Source organism: Rhipicephalus microplus, chromosome 1, assembly GCF_043290135.1.
Source record: "Rhipicephalus microplus isolate Deutch F79 chromosome 1, USDA_Rmic, whole genome shotgun sequence".
Taxonomy (NCBI): Eukaryota; Metazoa; Arthropoda; class Arachnida; order Ixodida; family Ixodidae; genus Rhipicephalus; species Rhipicephalus microplus.
The window spans coordinates 45164125-45181407 of record NC_134700.1 but is presented as its reverse complement, the minus strand read 5'-3'; the positions used below and the strand labels follow the sequence as shown (position 1 = coordinate 45181407).

Genomic DNA, 17283 nt, shown 5'->3' with positions numbered 1-17283 from the left:
ACTATCGGACCGATTTTCACGGTGTCTGCCGCCGAATTGGTCTTCGAAAAATTGCAGCCAAGCCCTACTTACTTGTCATGTCACAGTGCACGTACCTGAATGTTGTAACCAACGGGAGTTTCACCCACTCTGTGCCTACTTAACGTTGATTTTTCGTGGAAGAGGAGACCAAGCTTGTCATTAGCGTGACCGAGCTTGTCGTCGTCTTCCAGGGCAAGATGAACCCACCAACGCCGCTGGCGTCGGCAGTTTTTTCTGCTCTTCATGCATTACAAAACAGCGGTGACTTCCTAGCAAAGTAAGCAGTACTGCTTCTTCTTGCTTCCTGCGTATGAGAATCATCGAAGACCAGACCACCGGATAGCGTAGTGGCGTTTGCGAGCCGCGACAACAACCGGGTGACAGCGCATCCATTCCGCGTTTGCCTCGTGGTAGATGGCATATTCGGCGCGGCGCGCGTCCAGTGCGAAAGACGCTGCTTTCCGGCGGCAGAAAAATTTCGATCGCTGTAGAAAGCTGATGCTTCAGTGTGAACCAGGCATTACAGTGAAGACACTCGCGAACGACTTTCAAGTTTCACGGTGAGCTGCATCTCGGGAGAGATCTAAACGCCTGGTTTCATCAACAGTATTGGTTCAGAAACTTCAGCGTTCCCGATGAGGTTGCCATACCATTCATTATTTCTAGACTCCCAGCAAAATATATTAAATGGATGCGTCGCCACATGAAGGTGGCTGATATAAGTGCTTGGTCTGTCATGAAGGCAACGTTCCGCGAACGTTATAACATGCACCACAATGTAACGTCTAAGCAGCAAACGTTCGGCGCAGCGCAACTAGCAGGCGAGTCTTGTACAGACTTCGCATACCGAAAGCTGGACCTGATGGAGTAATGCTACAACAGGAAAAGTGCCAAATTATCATGGCTACACTGCCACAAAGGAAAAAGAATAACTTTTTTGACAAAACATTTAAGTGGCTAGACAATTATGATAAGATGCTTTCCACTCTTTAACCAGATGAGGGATTCGGAGGAAATCAATCAAACTTTGGCTGTGGAAGAATGTGGAACGCCATCCACAACGCCGTCCGCCGAATGCCATGTTAACGCGAAGCGTTCGTCTCAGAAGCCTATGCAACATCGTCCACGCGTGGACAGCATAGAGTGTAGCGGTTCCTCAGATGATGAGGTAGCTTAGAGAAAGGTGCCAAAAGGAAGGGATACAAAAGCAAAGCCATCGCCATCGCGGCAATCTACTAATTCCACGTGTGTTTTTAAAAGTTACTAAGAAAACACACCGGGAATTTGTAAGAGAGAGAGAGAATTAACTTTATTAAAGGTCCTGAAGGGGACTGGGCACCCCTTACGGGGGCCAGCCCAGTGGCTCCGCCCATGTGGGGACTGGGAGTCGGAGCTCGCCAGCCACCTTTTGGGCCTTCTGGACGGCCTGGTGTTGAAGGGCCCTGTCGGGGCTCCTGAGGTGGTTGATCCAGTCGTCCTCGGTGGCAGGGGACCCGAAGCTAGCGTTTAGCACGGGACACTGCCACAGCATGCGACTTAAATCGCACCTTGAATTTTGGCATTTGGAGCATTCTGGCATTAATTTGCTGCAGATATAGGGGCTGGGGTAGCTGTGCGTTTGCAGCAGTCGAAGCGTTAATTGTTGTGCTTTATTTAGTGCTGAGTGAGGTGAGGGGAATTCCTTTCTAAATAACTTATAGTGCGAGCAAATTTTGTGATATGATAGGAGTGGCTGCCGGTGCGTGTTGGTGTCCCCGGCCAGTGAGCCGGACCGCGACCCTCCGCGGCACGTAAGATCACGCGCGAGGCTATGGGCAAGCTCAGTACTGTTGGGGACCCCTGGTTGAACGTTGATTCCTTCATGACCTGGGAACCAGTGGATGTGCTTGTCTACAGTTATTTGAACAGATGCTAGAACTCTTAATGCCGCCTGGCAAAGTGTACCGCGGCGGTATGCCAGTGCAGCCGGTTTAGAGTCGGTAAATATTATGTCGCGCTGAGGGAGTGCTAGAGCAAGGGCAATGGCCACTTGTTCAGCCTCGCAGGCTTTCTGTGTTTTTACGGTAAGAACAGTAACAGCTGTTCCGTCTGGGGCGACCGCCAAAGCTGCAAAGTAGGGTTTGTCCAGGTATTTAGCGGCGTCTACGGAAACCACGTCTGTCGCGTGTAGGTTGGCCGCTTTTAGTAAGGCTTGAGCTCGTGCCCTTCTTCGAGTCTGATTGTGCACCGGGTGCATGTTCCTGGGGAAGGGTAGCACTGTGATTTTAGCGTGAAGGTGTTGCGGTAACGGTTCTGGTTCGTTGACTTGAGTTGGGATAGGAAGGGAATTTGTAAACTGTGCTTGAACTGCTCCAGAAGTGGCCACTTGGCACGCAGTGTCGTCCACCATAACTGCAGAAATTTTAAAGTGGCAGGAGAATTTTGATTCTTCCAGCCCACAACAGAGGGAAAATGAACAACTGGCGATGCCAATGCCCGCGAGCAGTCGCCAGTAATTCAGCAGGTGTCGCGTGCCCCAGAAGCGGGTACTTTTTCCGTTTCTGTCACCATCAACAGTCAAACGAATAAAGGCATCTTGGACTCTGGAGAAAGGTTGACGACGGCACCTGTAGTTGACAAACTTGATCAATGCATAAAGCCTCATCCCTACATTTGGTAGGAGCAAGCGACTATTTGCTGCAAAATTTAGCTCAAGTGAGCGTTGTGGTGACAGTGAACGATCAAACACTGTAGCATAACTTTGTAGTTTTCCCCCGTTATTTTACAAAAGAATATTGCCAGGCAATGACTTCTTGCGCGCTTAAAGAGCCGTCATTGACTGGAGTTCGGAGAGCTTCGCTTTATCGGTTCCCCAAAGGCTACACAAGGTCTGCCTAGTTAGCGAGCAATCACTGCTAGCTTTGTCGCGGAAGTTAGTTTATGTGGCCTGGCATCGCATGTTGGGAAATGAAAATGATTTAATGGTCACCACAGGGACAAAGCTATTGTACGACCGCAATAGTGGAGCCCATAGTAACAGACGCATCAGAACATACAACGAACGTTGTGATCATGGACTGTTCTTCTCAAGCCGTCGTGCTTTCATGTAAGCAGACAATTAGCCTAAATCAAGAAACAAGCAAAATTTAAAATATTGAATTTTCTGGAGACGATTGCTAACAGATCGCTAGTGTGCCAAGCAGGCGTTATACCACAGAGCCATGCATCTGATTGTGAATACAGTGAATATAACTTCCTGTGCTAGTAAATACAGTGAAAATAGCTCATGCTTTATGAACACACGCATCTTGCATACAAGCTTCACAATACACGATGCAATTTTGCAGTAATATTGCATGATACAAGACTACACTGTCATCGGGCATCGGAACATCATGACAAATTCTTGGTTTAAAGCCGGAAACCTATTACAAAAGGCACATACGTTTCTGCACGTGCTCCCTTAAGGCCACGTAGTGGGTGCATAGCCAGTTCAAAAACATTTCAGGCTCATAATTGCTCGTGGTTTAACGTATGCTACCCATTACACAAAATGCAGTCATATGTGAAAGCTTCACTGACATAAGCCACTTTAAACTTTTCATCGAATACATTGTCGTAAATCACAATTTAAACTTCTCGAGTAACATCACAAATTAAAAAGTATGCATTAAGCAGTTGAATTGCCCACCATAGTCAGGATATCCCTTTTCTTGAAAACTCTAAGAGGCGAAGCTTAAACACACACAAAAAAAACGAGATTATGGTGTCATGATACGTAATTTCATGCGGCGAACTCGAAAATCAAGTAGAAAATTTGCATAAACCAACGCAAATAACTTTATTTTGCCGAAAAGAAGCAATAGGCACCGCGGCCGCCATCGCAAGTCTTGCCGTCGCTGTGATTGGTCGAAGCTTTATGACGTCACTGTCAGGGAGGTGAGGACAGCTGACTGTGCTCGCTGGCAGTCAATGCCGTGTTTATCTGTTGAAATTGGGTAGTTGCTGTAAGTATGGGGAACTGTGAAAGTCGGACCGAGTTTACTGTACATTCGTACATATTCGAGCTGGTCGCCACTGTAAGGGTGACGACTGAAGCAGCACAGAAAAGCGAGTCCCAACCAGCCATCTTCATCCGCATCGAAAACATAGTCTAGCACGTATGAAATGCATGCCAGTGCTTAATTTCACTGTAGTTAAGTGTTACAAATGATACGCTTATCAGTGGATATCAAATTCGACAAATTCGATAAGAAAACGCAGCATCAGCACTCGCTTTTTCAGCAGGCGCGGGCAGCATGCAGAAACATCAGCTGTTCGTGAATTTCAGAGCTCAGATTGCAACATTGTTAATGCAGTCAGTATTGTACTTCGCACCTGGCAAGGCGCACGCAATGAGTCTATATGCTACCGTGAGAAAAAAAAAAAAAAAACGAAAGAGCCAGACGAGAGCCGCTGTTGCCACAGTGCTGATACGCGCTCTCAACTTCGCTGGAAATTGCACAAGAATAGTCTGGCTCATATATTGTACTGTTTTTTTTTATAATACCGTCACTTTTTCTTAGTTCTGCCCAGTAATACAGTGATGATGTGTTAAAATGCAAACGGTACATCATCTGCGCTAGAAGCATGCGACTGTCTTGTAGAATAGCTGATTTAGAATATGCGTACTGATATCTTTGTGCAGGTGTTTTCACCATATGTGCTCAGCATGCAATGCGTGCAAATGGGGATAGAGGAGAGGTGCTGTTACTGCCTCAAAATTCGGCAGATTCGCGACCGCCACAGAGCGCTTCATCTCGAAGGTATGAAATACGTAATTTCTTTTAACTACAGCCGCCCATGTTGCAGCCATCTTCTGATCCCAAGGAAACATGTGAAAAGCAACCTCATCGCGACCGTAAGTGCTGCGGCAGCCATAGGCTGGGCAGTAACTCGGCATCGTGAGTCCACTTCAACCTTGCACAAACACAACTAGTGAATGCCTAATGACAAAAATCTCTGATCAGAAGAAGAGAACAATGCAATGGCAAGAAATCCTTACGAACTGGCAGAACTGATACTTTGCTAGGCAGCAGGTCGCAGCAGCAACAAGGCACTACTGCGAAATTCACAAGCTGAGCTGACTGAGCGACGCAGGCGGCCCAGCGCAAAGTTGCCCGTCGGGCGGCGGCTCGACCTTGACAGTGACGTCACCTCCCCACGTGTCTATCTCTCCTGTGCTTCGACCCTGCGCGTGTGCGTGCCCGGGGAGGGGGGGGGGCCTTTTTTTTGGTCAAAGCTTGCTAGTGTTGTTGTTTAAACGAACCTCGTGAAAAATAACTTTGTAGACATGTTGTAAGAGGTCGCAAAAATCGAATTCACAATAAATTCGGGAATTCAAAACCTTTTCAGTGTCCCTTTAAGGGTCCCTCTAGGGGCGTAGCCAGGGATGGCACATCGAACACGTGCCCCCCCCCCCCCCCCCCCCTGAAATTTTTTCCGCCATAGCAAAGGGAGCGAAAAATAGAAGAAGGATATTTTAAGGCGGTGCCCCTCCCGTAATCAAGGTGGTGCCCCCCCGAACAAAATTTCTGGCTACGCGCCTGGGTCCCTCCAATTTTTGCTACAGTGTCTGCTACCATGGGTGTCGACAGGGGCGCGAAGAAGCCAAGCTCACCAACACTTGTTCCCTATAGCCAACCTAAGCCACACGAGCGCTTCCCACCTTCCCCACCATGATGAAAGATAGGTTTGCACCACTCAAGACAAAATTGTGCCGATCGTCATGTCTGCTACCAAATGATATTCATTCACGATTCCCATTGTATTTGTTGAAAAGATATGCACAGTATACTACTGCCGAATAACGATTTATCATACCCAATATGTCCAGTCAACTGTGCACATATTCACGTAGTGTGTGCCAACAAAACGTTTGCTACTTAACACGCCTTGCTGTCGATTCCAAATCAGGCAACACCACCTTGGTTTATGACTCGGGCCTCTGTCGGGCTTGGTTTATGGGCAGGGCGTGCCGGGCCCGTGAAATTTTCTCTAAGGTTCAGCCTAGGCATGGCCCAGGTTTCAGTTTCACTTTTGAGTGACCGTACCTGGTTTGGGCAATAAACTTCAATGAATGCCGGGCCTGGGCTGCGAATCGCGACCCGTGCAGTGCTCTATTTGCTGCCGGACATAGGACATGCTTTTCCCCAAGCTCTGTAACTTGCATGCAGTTACAGAGTGCATTAGTGTGCTACCAAAGCAGTATTTATAGGAGACGCAGCAACGTTTCCTCCGACTTCTTGTTCATTTACTATTTGTGTTGTTCAATCTTGTGCTGCCCTTGTTTCTCGCAATAATGCAAACAACTCAACGAGCTCACTGCTCTGCATTGTAACTGTTATTTTGTCTTGCACAAATTCTGTATACTACCTGTAGCCAGGAATTTTTCAAGGGACTGGGAAGGCGGAAGGAGTTCAATCTTTATTTTTTAATATATTTGTGAGTGCATTAGTAAGTGTGTAATATTCCCCACACAAAATACTAACTTGGGGAGGTCCAAACACCCTAGATTACCTCATTTGCATTTGGCATAAGCACTCAGTTCTATAAGAGAAAAGACTGCAAAAACTACCATATTTACTCGCGTAATAAACCCACCTTTTTTTTCTTCAAAAAAGTTGATGCCAATTTGGGGGAGGGTTCATTACGCGGGAGAAAAAGTTGATGGGAGTTATAACAGCGAAATTGCATGATAGTTGCAGCCTGCGAAATGCGTCACAATTTTTTTTTGTAGCCCAAAGATCTTCCGGTTTTCTCTGAACGAACCTGATTGACGCTTAGGTGTTGTCCAGCCGCTCGGTCCCCATGCTCCAGTGCATGCTGCTGTGTAGCCAGCGTACCAGCCGAACACGACTTGCGCAGCAGGTGTTGAACTAAATTCACTACGACGAACGCAACAACAAAAACGTAGCGTCAGATGGCGGCGCACAAATGTTGCAGGTGCACAGCATATCGTCAGCGTGGCGAGCACAATTGCTCTTTGCATAGCCTCCGAGATAGCGGGCGCGCAGCCCAAAAACACATTGCGCATTTGTCATCTCGGCGGCCATGCGCTTTGTTTCTTGCTTTGTTTTCGTGCTGCTGTGCTTGCGTGGCTCTACAAGCAAAAATTGTTCTTGCATTCGACCGATGGCGCTCTACCGTGAAAGGTGAGACTTAAATTTTGATTGACGATCGCGCACTCGCACTCGCGCTGCTCGCGACTGTTTAGCATGGTTGCATAACTATGTTTTCACATTTATTGCGTCGTTATTTTGTGACATAACGGCTCGATTTTGTGACTCAACGGCTTGATCTCTTGTCAGCGGCACTGGCTATCACACCAAAATAAAATGAGCAGATACATTAACATCTTTTTTTCAAGGACCAAGATGGTGTGTGGGTTTATTATGTGAGTGGGTTCGTTAGGCAAGTAAATACGGTATATTGAGTCCTGCACTACAGTATTAAAATAATGCTGAAATGTATTTGTAACATGCATCAGTTCGAAATTTAGCATGACAGTGTTCATATGCCATCATTATGTACTTTAAAAATGCAACAAAAAAACTATGACTCCTCAAAAACCGTGTGTCAGGAGAATCTGTCAGTCACTGTACTAAATTTGGCCATGATATCTATTCCTACTCACAGCTAGACTTCCAAACTTTCCTGAGTGCAACAAGAAGATTGATTTGTGTTAAAAAGCATTGGTCATGCTTCACACCATTCTGCAATGCACAATAAGAACACATTAAACACACCAGACAGCTGTGCCCTACGACCCTTTAGGGTGCTACCGACAGCTGGAAAACACTAAATTGATCATATGCAATTTTTGTCCTATGTGAGGGTAGATGAAAACTTTCAGGTAAAAGTGTCGCAATGACATACATGAATGTACAGTAGCGACAGTAGAACTGCCCTAAACAGGTGTAAAAATGAGTATCCGAGGCACTCGAGAGATGAGCTACTGGTGCAGCTGAGCTTTCCCACACAGTCCTCCAGTGGATGCATATATTTTCAGCCCTAGCATGGCTGAACTCAAGGTGATCACGCTGTGCCTTTGTTCCGGTTGTGCAGCCTGGGCAAGCCTGGCTCTTGTCCTGTTCATCACTTGTGTATCACCTCGTTCTTGAATCCACATGCAACCCAGTTCCCCCATGAGAATGAGTGTGGCAGTAGAGACATGCTTTGGGAGCAGGTACTTGGATGTGGCATAACAATGCCAGTGGTGGACTACCCACACACACACATGACCATGTGCTGCCATGGCTGAAAACTGTGGTGAATGTAGTGTGGCTGATTTCAACTCGCACACGAAATGTTGTGGGTTTAAGCAGTGCCAACAGATCATGCTCAAGATGAGTTTCCTTCACCACAGTCCACGAGACTCGTTGAGTTCTCTGCCATGCTGTGAGATGGAGCACTGCCAACAGAGTCCGTAGTGGCATCGGATGAGAGTGGCGGTAGCAGGCCATCCACACCTGCAGCTGTCTTGAGTCTCTTGACGGTGTTCTTGAATGCTTGACGCTTGTTGCAGAACCAGACACGAACCACTTCACGATCATAGTTGAGCTGCTCAGCCAGCTCTGTCATCTCGGCTCCTGCACCAAAGATGTACGGGGAAAAAAAAAGGTTGTCACACGTCTGTTCCTTCACACACTAGCAGTGTTACACTGTTAAAGATTCAGCAACTGAAACAACCAATGGTGCATACTAGGTGGTGGTCATAGCGACACGTGTGAACATAATCATGGGGGTTTTGAGGCTCAGGGTTCCCAACTCCAAACCCAATGATAATGCCCAATGGAAGGCGGTAGGTCAGCGGTAGGTCAGCGGTGGTTCAGCCAGGTTAGGATTTTGGGGAAATATTTGTAGGAGGAAGAAGTGTGTTCTTAAGCTGGTTTGGAGTCGACAAAACGAAATTTAGGATCACTTTGAGCCAAACATGTATAATGTTTCAGAGAATAGTCTTATTATTGTTCACACAGCATTTGTAAAGACACAAGGCTAACATCTAGAAAGCAGGCAGCAAGCAAGTTGTTGGCATGAAAGAGTGTTGCATTCTGGTTTCACTGCAAAGCACAAGATGGAGGTTGAAGTGAAGCATTAATGACAAGCCAGGCATATGATGATATATGGTGTTTTTTGGCGCAAGGGCCATTTGATGGCCAAAGAGCGCCAGTTCATGCGACAAGGAATGTGGACAATGATTGTGATTAGCGGCTGTATAAGGGCCATAAAATTCCTCGCGGTAAGGCGGGTAAAAACATACAAGTAATAAAATCATGACCATGCCGTGAAAGGTGTGTGTGGTGTGAATAGATAACAAAAGTTGGTGATACTAAAAAACGATGGTGTATATGTATGGCATTAACACAAGTGCCTCACTGGTTCATACCCTTGCGTGCAAGGGCCGTGAGGCAAGTGCTTTCCTGTGTAGCCACCGCAGCAAAAACCTCCCTGGAGAGGTCGAACTACGGGATGCCCGGGTATATGATATGAAAATTACGAATTTCTTTTAAAAACGCTAACAATGATTTATGACTAAAAAGCGGTTCCCTACCAACGAACATTGCAGGGTGTAAAGGTATATGTTGTCGGTAGGGTAATGGAAAATGCTGTTTTCTTATAGTTTCTAAGTGTTTACACTGGATTAACACGTGAAGGACGGTCAATGGTTCACCGCATCTGTCACACAATGGTGGGTCGCCACCAGACAAAAGATATGTGTGTGTCGTGTATATGTGTCCTATCCTGAGTCTCGTTAGTATAACCTCTGTATGACGCGATTTTGATACTGGCAGCCAATGACTAAGGTGTGGCTTGATAACGTGTAGTTTGTTTTCTGTGTGTGTATCCCACTTGCTCTGCCAGTAGTCCCTGAGTTTTCGTTTGAGAGACGGCTTAAGATCAAGGGCCGGGATTAATGTGGGTGTAATGGCGGTGCTTTCGTGGGCGGATGCAGCAAGCTGATCCGCCATCACGTTGCCTTGAATCTCACGGTGCCCTGGTACCCAGCACACTACAACACGTTGGTTGAGTGTGTAGAGTGTGCATAAAATAGAGTAAAGTGAGACGAGGACAGGGTTTTTTTGTTTTTTAAGACTGCGCAGAGCCGTTACAACACTGAGAGAGTCTGTATAAATTACTGCTTTTTGTATTTGTAGTTGTTTGATGTGTTTAGCTGCCACAAGTATCGCGTAAGCTTCTGCTGTGAAGATACTTGTGCTTGGATGTAGAGGGCCAGCATCCGAAAAGGATGGGCCGACAGCAGCGTAGGACACAGAGGAGTTGGACTTAGAGGCATCTGTAAAAAACTCAGGACGTGTGTATTTGTGTTGAAGTTCCAGGAAGTATGTTCGGATATGGGCAATAGGCGCACGTTTTGTAACTTCTAGGAACGACACATCACAGTCTATAATCTGCCACTGCCACGGTGGCGGGTATGCTACAGGAGGCATTAAACTGTGTTCAAGTGACACTCCAGTTTCTTCAGCTAGACCCTTCAGGCGTACTGAGAAGGGCTGCCTCATTGAAGGCCTGTTTTGGAACAGAATGGAGCTCGAAAGATCATTAATAGTAGAGTATGAGGGGTGCTTCTTGTCTGCTTTCACCTTCAGGAAGTATACAAAGGACATGTAAGTTCTCTGCAGATGAAGCGACCACTCATTTGACTCAACATAAAGGCTTTCTACGGGGCTGGTGCGAAAAGCACCCGTAGAAATGCGGATGCCCAAATGGTGCACGGGGTACAGCAAAGCACTTTGAGTCGCAGACTGATAAACAACGGCCCCATAATTTAAGCGGGTGCGAATGAGGCTTCTATACAGGTTGATGAGACATTGCCTGTCACTACCCCACGTAGTACGTGACAACACTTTTATAACATTCATGGCTTTTAAGCATTTTGTTTTTACATACTTGATGTGCGGTACGAAGGTCAACTTGTTGTCCAAGATTAAGCCTAGGAATTTATGCTCCGCATTGACAGACAGACGTTGACCGTTCAGTTCAAGGTCAGGTTCCGAATGCATGCCTCTCTTTCGAGAGAACAAGACACAGGTGCTTTTTTGTGGGTTAAGTCGAAATCCGTTTTCATCAGCCCATTTGGAGACCTTGTTCAAACCCAGCTGAACCTGCCGCTCACACATTGCCAAGTTGCATGACTTGAAGCCAAGCTGAACGTCGTCGACATATGTACAATAAAACATATTGCGGGGGATGGACAAGTGCAAGGAATTCATTTTGATAATAAAAAGTGTGCAACTAAGTACACCACCTTGTGGCACGCCTGTTTCCTGGACAAATGTTCGGGAGAGAACACTGCCCACACGGACACGGGATGTTCGGTTTGACAGGTAACTTTCAATTATGTGAAACATTCTTCCGCGCACACCAAGGTGGGACAGGTCTCTTAGAATTCCAAAACGCCATGTTGTATCATAAGCCTTTTCGATATCGAGGAACACAGAGAGAAAATATTGTTTATGGACGAAGGCGTCTCTGATCTGTGCCTCAATACGAACAAGGTGGTCTGTGGTGGATCTACTTTCTCGAAACCCGCACTGAAATGGGTCGAGCAAATTGTTTGTTTCTAAGTAGTGGAGTAAGCGGCAATTAATCATTTTTTCAAATAGCTTACAGAGGCAGCTTGTTAACGCTATAGGTCTGTAACTTGATACAGTAGAGGGATCCTTTCCCTGCTTCAAAATTGGAATTATAACAGCCTCCTTCCAGGAGGAGGGGATCACACCTGAAAACCATATGCGATTATCAAGAGAGAGGAGGGTTTCTTTAGTTTCGGAGGGTAGTTCCTTCAGCATCACGTACATTACGTTGTCAGAACCTGGTGTAGATGTATTACAGCAGTTGAGTGCTGTTCGCAGTTCTGCTGAGCAGAATGGTGCATTATATGCCTCATTTCTTGGGGATTTTCTTTCTAACTTTTGTTTTTCTATTCGTGCCTTGTAATTCTGGAAGGATTCGGAGTAGTGTGATTAGCTCGATATGTGTTCGAAATGTGTGCCAAGAAAGTTGGCTTGATACTCCAAGCTTTCCCCGAGGCTATTTACTAGTGGAAGAAGAGAATACGTTTGTTGGCCCTTAATTTTCTTTACCTTATTCCACACTTTTCCCTCATCTGTGTACGAGTTGATACTCGATATAAACTTTGTCCAGCTCTCTCGTCTAGCTTGTCGACGCGTTCTCCGTGCCTGCGATTTGACCTTCTTGAAATTTTCCAGGTTTTCTGCTGTAGGGGAATCGCGAAGCAACGCCCATGCTTTGTTCTGAGTGGTCCGTGCTTTCCTGCATGCGTCGTTCCACCATGGGACTCGCCGTTTAGAAGACATGCCACTCGTTTTGGCAATACATTTAGATGCGGCATCAAGTATAAAAGCTGTAAAATACGTGACAGCGTCATCTATGGTCAGGGCAGACAGCTCAGTCCATGTCATGTGTGTAAGAGTTCTATACCCTTCCCAATCAGCTGACTCAATCTTCCATCGAGGAACCTGCGGGGGTAGTTGATCTTTGTTCGGCGCACTCAGGATGATTGGGAAGTGATCACTCCCATAAGGGTTTTTAAGAACGTTCCATTTAAAAACAGGTAAAAGGGACGGTGATGAAATGCTAAGATCTATGGAGGAGTATGTGTTGCTTGCAAGGCTAAAATACGTAGGCTCCTTCATATTTAAAAGACATAAACTAGAAGAGAAAAGGAGCTGCTCAATGAGACGTCCTCGCGCATTACAGTGAGCATCGCCCCACAGGACATTGTGTGCATTAAAATCACCTAGAACCAGAAATGGCTCTGGGAGTTCATCTATTAGTGATTCCAGATCACGTCTGTGTAGCTGTTGATGTGGTGGTATGTACACAGAACATATGGTAATAAGTTTGTTAAAAAGTACAGCTCGAATGGCCACTGCCTCCAGGGCCTTTTGGAGCTTCAAATGCTGGCATGCTATACTACGATCGACTATAATGGCTACACCGCCAGATGGTACAACAGGATCCTCCTGGTCTTTTCGGAAAATAATATATTGTCGTAGGAAGTCCTTGTGCTTAGGAGTTAAGTGCGTTTCTTGCACACATAGCACTTTCGCGTTACACTTACACAGAAGTTCTTGGACGTCATCTAAATTTCTAAGTATTCCCCTACGTTCCACTGTATGATTTTGTCCATAGTGGAAAAAAAAAGGGAAAAAGTGCTGTGTGCAAAGAAGACGGGGATTAACTCATTTTACAGGGCCTTTGTCAGACCCTGTAATCGGCGTTCTGCCCTTTTTGGGGCGGTCAAGAGAAGCTCGCCGCTCCTTCGGCGCTTCCTGCGCCGTTTGGCTTGAACTGGTGTCCATAACCTCTTGCGAGGCACTGGACACCCGCTCTAAAGAGCGATCTGTGCGTCGCTTAGACTTCGCCTCGATCGACGAAGTCTTTGTCCCCACCGAGCTGGGGGTCCATAAAGCCCCCTTGGCCTCGTGATTGCCCTGGCTGCTGCCAGAGCTTGTAGAGGTCACTGGTGTGGACAGGCTGAAAGTGGGCAGGGCAGCGCTGGCTGCTCCCGCCGCAGGGGCGTGTGGCATTGGCCTCGGCACGCTAGGCGTGGCCCGGGCAACTGCCAATGGCCTTTGTGGTGCCGCCCCTCGTTGCACCACTTCGGCAAAAGGTGTTTTTAGTGCTAATGATAACGAGACTCGTTGTCTTGCTTCCCTGAATGTGATATTTTCCTTAACTTTTATAGTTATTATTTCTTTTTCTCTTTTCCAGGCTCGGCACGCTCTGGAGTATGCGGGGTGGCTACCTTCGCAGTTTGCACAGAGGATCTCGTCATGACTACATTCATCAGCACTGTGGCCGGTTGTGCCACACTTAGCACACATCAGCTGTCCTCGGCAGCTCTGGGATGCATGACCAAATCGCTGGCATTTAAAACAACGCCTCGGGTTTGGAATGAAGGGTCGGACATGGAGTTTTACATAGCCAGTTTCGAGAGTCTCGGGTAAAGTGGTTGAGTTGAAGGTGAGTATCAAGTGCTTTGTTGCTATTTCATTGTTGTTACGTCTGATTTTGATGCGCTGGACTTGTATTACACCTTGATCCTTCCATCCATCAAAGAGCTCTTCTTCACTCAGTGTCATCAAATCTTCGTCCGATACCACGCCCTTCACTGTATTCATGGTACGGTGTGCGCTCACAGAGACAGGGATGTTACCAAAGGCCACGAGGTGCGAGAGTTTATTGTACTGTTCCTTGTCTTTTAATTCGAGAAGCAGATCTCCACTTGCCATCTTCGTGGCCTTATAACCGGTTCCAATGGTCTCTCTCAAGCACTTGGCAACAAGGAAGGGTGAGATTGCTCTAGCTTTTGTAGATGATTGTTCGCAGTGGAGGACATGGTATTTTGGAAAAGTTTCTTTGTTTTTGGGCCAAAGTAGGAATGTTGCATCGGTGCGTACCCTTTTCGAAGCACGATCAGTTAAAGAGGGGGTCGGGGATCCCATGAGAAAATGTGTATTTTTCGGTAACGGCGCCTACCACCCACCACGGAGTCCAACGAGGGGACGTGGCAGAGCATGTGGGCATGTCTGCGCAACGCCAGCAGTACGCAGTTACTATAACCCAATATGGTTTACCCTAGTTTGGATAGCCACACAAGGTTAACCCTTGCCGCCAGGAAAAATTGGAAGTAAAATGAAGTGAGGAGAAGACAGGAAAGATGTAAAGTGAGAACAAAAGACGAAGATATAGGGAGAGAGAGATAGGAAAAGGCGACTGCCGATTTCCCCTGTGTGGGTCAGCCCAGAGGTGCCGTCTACGTGAAGCCGGGGCCAAAGGGGTGTGTTGCCTCTGCCGGGGGGCCTTAAAGGTCCAATCACCCAGCGTCGGCTCAACCCCCAGGATCCCCTTTTCCCCGGACACGGCAAAGCCACGCACGGCTAGGCGTGGGAGGGAGTCAAAACTCCCCCGTTAGCTCGGGTCCGTGGTGTCGCTACACACCAAACGCCTACTTGCGCAGGCGCCCCTGCGGGGGACAAGCCAGGCATAGAACATACCGTTTTTATGAATGAAAAGCGTCATAAATTCATTACAAAAAATGTTAGCAAAAAAAAAAAAGCAGTCTAGCAATGAAAGAGAGGAGATGATAAAAACTCATAGCAAATAAGAAAACGCTGTTTGGAATTGCCTACGTAGATATTGTAATCTATGAATGGTTCCAGCTCGCCGTGAATGATTTTCCATCGTACCCAATAATTTTTAGAGGCTGAAGCATTGAGTGGCATTCTCCCTTTACTTTGAACCACTACGAGCTGAGCACTTTTTTTTGGTTTTCCAAATAATCAAAAAAGTCTTTAAAAAAATTTGCCCCACTGCACTTGTTGAACACTGATAGAACAGCTAAGCCAATTAATTAGCTGGTTGAATAAAGTGGGATGAAATGGGAAGATAGTTGGAATGGTAGAAGGAGTGGCACATATCCCTAGTGGGATTTACGAACTTTCTGTGGCACTTGACCATTTATGATCCACAGTGGCTCTCAGACATGATAGGCACTAAGAACAACACTGATGCTAAAAATAAAACTAGTATGAAGTGGCTGTAATCAATGATCAATCCAGGCATAAAGGAGAGGGACACTCTTCAAAGCCGTTTCAAAGAAAAAAATCTGCTTGTGGAAACGAACATTTTAAAGATGCCCTATGTTCACAAATTTTTCACCTTTTACTGTCAAGGTGTGCTTTGTAGGTATCAGTCCCCATGCTACTTACACTGTTGGGTAATAAATATGGCATCCTTAAAACAGGCCAGATGACATAAGACAATCAACTGGTTAGGTGAGAAGAGTGCCATCGATCTTTTTTAAGGGGGAGGGGAAGATGGGATTTAGTGCCACACCTCCTCCTTCCCCCCTACCCTCATGATTCACCAGTTGACAGAGGTCCTACGACTCAGTGCAGGAAGAACATTTTAGGGCTCAGGGAGTTCTGATGACTAATGTGACTACAGTGTATGCTCGTTAAAATGAACCTACGTTATACAACTAACCATTATTCAGTTCAGTTCCGTTTATTTACTTTCATACAAAATATACATGCTTACAAATACAGAAGGAGGTCTCAGAGCACTTGGCTGAAGGGGGACCTCCTGCTAGAAAATGTGTTAAATATGTACAAGTAAAATGCCACAATGTGGAATAGGTTAAAGAAATAAATGTAATACAGACTAAAGAGTCTCAAATTTTAACAATCATAAGTATAACAAAAACACTGCTTATACCACTTAAAAATAGAAAAAAACTCGAAAAATATTAACAAAATGAAGAAAGCAATGAAAAAAGCAATGAAAAAAGCAAGAAAAAGATGAGTAGCTGTGGCAGAATTAAGATTACATGAATAGAAACAGGTGTAGATAACATTACACATTTCAGAATTCTAAAGTATCTAGAAGAAAAGTGAATAATGTGTTTTCAAAAAGAGCTAATGATAAAGACTGCTTAATCATGAGAGGAAAACTGTTCTATGTCGATAACGATGTGAAAAAAAGGAAACCCAAGTTTGGTCCTAGTATTAAATTAATGGAGTGAAGTTCATTTCTGATAAAATCAAAATCAAATCAAGTTTTATTATTTCATAATAAGAAGTACAAAAAAAAATATACTGAAGGAGGTCCCGTAGTATACACTGAAATGGGTCCTCCTGTGAAATGCAAACATAAGTATTTGATTGGCAACAACAGTACAATAGTAAGGGAATACAAGGTTAAAAAAATGAAATACAGATACAATTAAATGACGATGCTTTCATCAACTATATGCAATCGGAAATATAAACTGTAAAATATATTTAGATATCTATATAAGTGGCATGACATGAAAAGAAAAAAAAAAACAAGAGACTGAAAAGAGAAGGACATGGCGAGGGAGATATCGGCATAACAAAAACTTCTTCAATTCATGGCAAAATTTATGTGTTGTTTAAATTTTATTAGAAATGGCAATGTATTCCATAATATTATGGCCACAAAGTGAACTGCTGATTCCACAGTTATTTTACATTGCAGCTGGCAACATTGGTGGCTTTCAGCCAAGAAAGACAAGCCTGTACGAGAGCACGCTTGTCACACCGATGATCGAAGTGTTGCAGCTGACTGAAACGTTACGCAAAGTGGTTGCATCATTGCTCAAGGGTGCTCTCCAATGTCTTATCACCTTTTTTGTTTTTCGAGCAAACGGTAAAAAAGACATAGTTGATC

General features: G+C 45.5%; 1 protein-coding gene across 2 annotated transcripts in view; it reads right to left on the bottom strand.

Annotated features, from left to right (window-relative positions):
- Positions 1–3269: 3269 nt before the first annotated feature.
- LOC119177742 (uncharacterized) overlaps positions 3270–17283 on the bottom strand; it is a 285269-nt gene continuing 271255 nt past the window's right edge. For both annotated transcript variants that reach the window (XM_075865074.1, XM_037428915.2), the window contains exon 15: positions 3270–8630. In XM_075865074.1, the coding sequence (XP_075721189.1) occupies positions 8383–8630 (248 nt within the window). In that variant the 3' untranslated portion in view covers positions 3270–8382. The remainder of the gene's footprint in view (positions 8631–17283) is intronic.